This window comes from Sus scrofa, chromosome 7, assembly GCF_054392235.1.
Source record: "Sus scrofa isolate SSC_HxYL_T2T_F1_AM1 chromosome 7, Sscrofa_HxYL_maternal_Yorkshire_Landrace_v2.0, whole genome shotgun sequence".
Taxonomy (NCBI): domain Eukaryota; kingdom Metazoa; phylum Chordata; class Mammalia; order Artiodactyla; family Suidae; genus Sus; species Sus scrofa.
This window is the reverse complement of record NC_139389.1, coordinates 86,026,992-86,032,116: the sequence shown is the minus strand read 5'-3', so window position 1 is coordinate 86,032,116 and position 5,125 is coordinate 86,026,992. Positions and strand designations below refer to the sequence as shown.

At 41.5% G+C, this 5,125-nt stretch overlaps 1 gene segment (V, D, J or C); it reads left to right on the top strand.

Annotated features, from left to right (window-relative positions):
* Positions 1-217: 217 nt before the first annotated feature.
* Positions 218-1,038, top strand: LOC102158447 (T cell receptor alpha variable 8-3-like). The segment is given in 2 exon segments: positions 218-466; positions 593-1,038. Coding segments are annotated over 2 exon segments (384 nt in total).
* Positions 1,039-5,125: the final 4,087 nt, after the last annotated feature.

Genomic DNA, 5,125 nt, shown 5'->3' with positions numbered 1-5,125 from the left:
GGAACTCCTTCAGTGGAACTTTTTCATGCGTCTCTAAGTAGAAGGAAAGCACACGTTAGCTTCCTGTGGGAGAGTCTGGATCCTTGGTCCTATGTGTGGCCTCCAGAGGGCGATGTTGCACAAACTAGAGATCCCTGTTTCCCTTGGAGATGGGCCTTTTTCCCTAAGCCCCTCCTTCCTGCAGCTATGAGGGCAGAGGCATCCTTTCGAGTTCTTTGAAGATAGGGACAGATGAGGAGAATCACAAATCAGAAAGCACTCAAGATCATCTCATCAGTTTTTGTATTTTCACCTCAACGAGGGGCTTGTCCAGCCCAACCTTACTCACACCTCCTATTTTCAAGAACTAGGTTCTGCAACTGCTTCCGGCCTACTTGAGATCTTCCAGAAAGAAGTCGGCAGCGTTTCCACTGCTCGGCCATGTTCCTGTTGCTCATCCCAGTACTGGGGCTGCCTTTTTCTCTGAGTGAGTAATAGTCTATTATAGTCACTAAGTCCACAGGAGTAAGTGTTCTCTTACTCAGATTTTAGTAGAAATGCTTTTCATAGTGAAATCTGCACTGCTCTTACTGATATAACGTTTATTTTGCAGGGGATGCCAGAGCCCAGTCAGTGACTCAGCCTGATAAACAGGTTACCATCTCTGAAGAAGGCTTGCTGGAGCTAAAGTGCAACTATTCCTATAGTGGAACTCCTTATCTCTTCTGGTATGTCCAGTACCCCAGCCAAGGCCTCCAGCTGCTCCTGAAGTACTTATCAGGCCCCCCCCTGGTTGAAGGCATCAAAGGTTTCAAGGCTGAATTTAAGAAGGATGAAACCTCCTTCTACCTGAGGAAAACGTCAGCCCTTTGGAGTGACTCGGCCAAGTACTTCTGTGTTTTGGGTGACACAGTGCCCAAGTCTGCAGGGGGAGCTGAACACAAACTCTGAGATGCTAGGGAGGATAAGTGCACCTGAAAGGTTTTGGATTTTGACAGAGTAGAAATCTTGGTGTTTTTATGACCCAATGTATGGAAGCTCAAAGCCTTGCTGAGCTGGTGTGGGGCAGAGGAATGTAAAGTGGTTGGATATATGAGTGGGACATGGAACAAGAGGGTTTTTCTTTTCTTTTTTTTGTCTTTTTGTCTTTTCTAGGGCCACAACCGCAGCATATAGAGGTTCCCAGGCTAGGGATCTAATCAAAGCTGTAGCCACCGGCCCACGCCGCAGCCACAGCAATGCCAGATCCAAGCCGGGTCTGCGACCTACACCACAGCTCATGGCAACACCGGATCCTTAACCCACTGAGCAATGCCAGGGATCAAACCCGAAACCTCGTGGTTCCTAGTCGGATTCGTTAACCACTGAGCCACGACAGGAACTCCGGGTTTTACTTTTCATTCATCATTTTATCTTCCAATAATCCAAAGCAAATGTGAACTCCTTTTGATAACTTAACTCCTTTCAAACTTACTACTTCCCAATTTGGTAATTTCAAGCTGGTTTTCTTGGAATCTTTCCTTCCAGTTCCACTCTGTGCTGGTTATTTTTGCTCATTTTTTTTAGGTGTCCAATCTAGGAGGGACAAAATGACTGGGATTGTGAATAGCTTAGAATATGGTATTTTTATGTAGATTTTAGTAATTTATTAGGAATATTAAAGAAAGTAGACTGAATAACTCAAAAATTTTAATATCTATTTAGGTGAGAGGAGATGATAAATATAGATGCTTTTTTTTTTTAAAGTAAAGCTCACTTAATTTTTTCCAGTTATAACAATAGATTCCTATTCCTTGGACATTCTGCAAAGCCACTTATTATAGGAAAATTTTAGAATTGGTGGGATGGCAACTTTTGGCAATTTCTCACAAATACTGTTAGTGTATTCTTTTTTACTTTTATTCTGTTTTAATATGGTCTCACTGTGGGAATGTTAGAAACTGGTTCTCATCTGTTTGACACTGCTATAATGGTGCACAGGGTTTAGCAATGTCTGGCCCCCGAAGATATATGATTAAGAGTTGCCACAAGGAGTTCCCATCATGGCTCAGCGGTAATGAACCCGATTAGGATCCATGAGGATGTGGGTTTGATCCCTGTCCCCCATCAGTGGGTTAAAGGATCTGGCCTTGCCATAAGCTGTGGTGTAGGTCACAGACTCGATTCAGATCTGGTGTTGTTGTGGCTGTTGCGTAGGCTGGCAGCTGTAGCTCTGGTTCGACCCCTAGCCTGGGAACCTCCGTATGCCGTGAGTGCGGGCCTAAAGAGAACCCCCGCCCCCCCCCCCCCAAATAAAGAGTTGCCACAAAAATTAAAAAAGTCAAAGGGCATGAGAAAGATATGACTGTCCCCTGGTTAGGATGAAAATCTCTATAAGACATCTAACTGTATTCTTAAGTACCTGAAGCCTTGAAAATCGATAGCAACTTTAAAAGAAAGTAAAGGGGAGGATGTGAAGGAGGGTAGGATTTTTTAGTTGTGAACCTCTTTGAAACAGTTATCAAATGTAATGTTTTGATTTTTAAAAATAGAACATTACAAGTAAAATTGCCATCTCTTTTATTTTTCTCCTCAATCTTCTTGCTTTTCCCAAGACAAACTTATAATGAATTTTGTTTCTCACATCCATGTTTTTAGTATTTCTAATATACATATGTTTATCTCTAAATAATATGTGGTGATGTATTTTGTGTTTTTAGATTTACATGAATGCTATTGCATTGTTTGTATAATTGTGAAACTCGGTTTTTCATTAAAATATTTCTGAGATACAGAAAAATTTATACATAGAGTTATATTTCATTACTTTTAACTGGTATGTAGTCTCCCACTTTATGACTATACCATATATCTCTTTTTGATGGATATTTGTATTGGGCAAAACCACCAATGATTGTCTTAGTCTAAAGTAGACATTCTGATTTACAAAGCTCAGTGGACCACAGAGGTATTGACTTCTTTCATGCCAGGAATGTTTTTAAGGTGAGTCCCCTCAGCTGTCTACATAGGAGCTCAGGGACTATTTTTTTTGCAACTCCCCCCTTCTCCTCCTCCCACATCAAGGGCTCCAATATGAAGGAACATGACGAAATAGCCTACCCAGACTTAGAAGCCCTGTGTCCCAAATAGGAACCAAAATCTCTAGTAAAAATTTCAAAAATCATTGCCTCAAAACCATTGCTTCCTACCAAGTAGTCACAGTTCATTTACATGCAGAAGTTCCTGCAACTCAGCAGCAACCTGAGCTGCAGCAGTGACAATGCTGGATCCTTAACTCACTGAGCCACCGGGGAGCTCCAGTCAGGGATCATTTTTTCACAAGCAATGTTATCTAATAATACAACTGACGTCTCACCTTTATCAGGTTTTCAAAGGAACAGAGGTATAAAGTTAACCTAATTTTTCATGCAGAAAGAAGAAGAGTTTTGCTAATCCTTTACTCAAGAGGTGTTTCTAATTTTTTATTATTATAGCAATTCTACAAAGAATATGTTTTCTTTTTCTTTCTTTCTTTCCTTCTTTTTTTTTTTTTTTTTTTTTTGTCTTTTTGCCATTTCTTGGGCCGCTTCCACAGCATATGGAGGTTCCCAGGCTAGGTAGGGGTTGAATTGGAGCTAGAGCTGCCGGCCTACTCCACAGCCACAGCAACTCAGGATCTGAGCCGCATCTTTGACCTACACCACAGCTCACGGCAACTCCGGATCCTTAACCCACTGACCAAGGCCAGGGATCGAACCCACAACCTCATGGTTCTTAGTCGGATTCATTAACCACTGAGCCACGATAGGAACTCCTATGTTTTCTTATATATAAATTAAAATATTTCATTGCATATAGGTTAGAATTTCTATGTTACATACCTAGAAGTGGCATTGCTGGGTCATATAATTTGCATTCCTAAAATTTACTTGCTATTGCCAAATTGCTCTCCAAAACATTCTTACCAACTTTTACTCACAACGGCAACATAAAACCTCCTATTTCCTCATATCAAAGTCTTAATAGTCCCTGAATCACATTCCCCCTCTCCTCCCTGTGTTTCTTATATTTCCCAAATAAACTTCTGGCACACAAAAATTTTTTCAAGGTTGACTTCAGGGTTGGCTTCTGGAGGAGTTTGGGTACATGAATGAATGGTCCTAGCAAGAAAATATACAGAACAGGAGTTCCCTGGTTAAGCGAGTTAAGTGGCTTAAGGATCTTGCATTGTCAGTTCAGTGGCTCAGGTTGCTGCTGTGGCATGAGTTTGATCCCTGGCCTGGGAACTTCTTCAAGCTGTGGATAGGGCCACAACAACAACAACAACTACAACAAAAGCCCACCAAAACCAAAACAAAGAAACAAACAAACAACAAAGAAAATATACAAAATGAGATTCTGGAATTAAATTATTCATGGTCAGGGGGCAACAAGGATCCCATTATTCAAGGTAAGTGGGGGTGGTGATAAGTCCTGACAGGCTGCAGCATCACAAGTACTAATTACTTGTGGGGAACTGGCAAGGGATTCAGGTATAAGTTTTTGCAGTAGCTTATGTGATGACTTTAGTATTTGAGAGGTATTGTGGTAATGGCAAATTTGTGTACTGTGGAGTTGGTTAGTTGTTAGGTTTCAGCAGGGAAGGGTTAAAGTCAGCCAGCACCACTGTTCGTCTTTCACCGTCTTTAATCCAGTGATCTTCAGAAGATAATGGCTGCTGCTTACTGTCAGTCTCCCACACCTTGTGAAAATTCACTTTTGTACTCAGAACCATAAAAAGAATTTTGGGAAATGTATTTATTACACAACCAAATTGGCTATAGAATAACCCAGTATGAAATGCATAAAACCACTATGAACAGAAAGAAAATCTTAACCTCTTGAGTATCATACTCTCCCAATACAGATATTCCTCAAATTTTCTTTCCCTAGATTCAGTGGGAATTACTCAGTGGGAGAATCTGACTATTAGCATCCATGAAGATGCAGGTTCGACCCTTAGCCTTGCTTGGTAGGTTAAGGATCTGACGTTGCTGCAAGCTGCGAGTTCCTGTCGTGGTGCAGCAGAAACGAATCCAACTAGGAACCGTGAGGTTGCAGGTTCAAACCCTGGCCTCGCTCAGTGGGTTAAGGATCTGGTGTTGCTGTGAGCTGTGGTGTAGGTCAC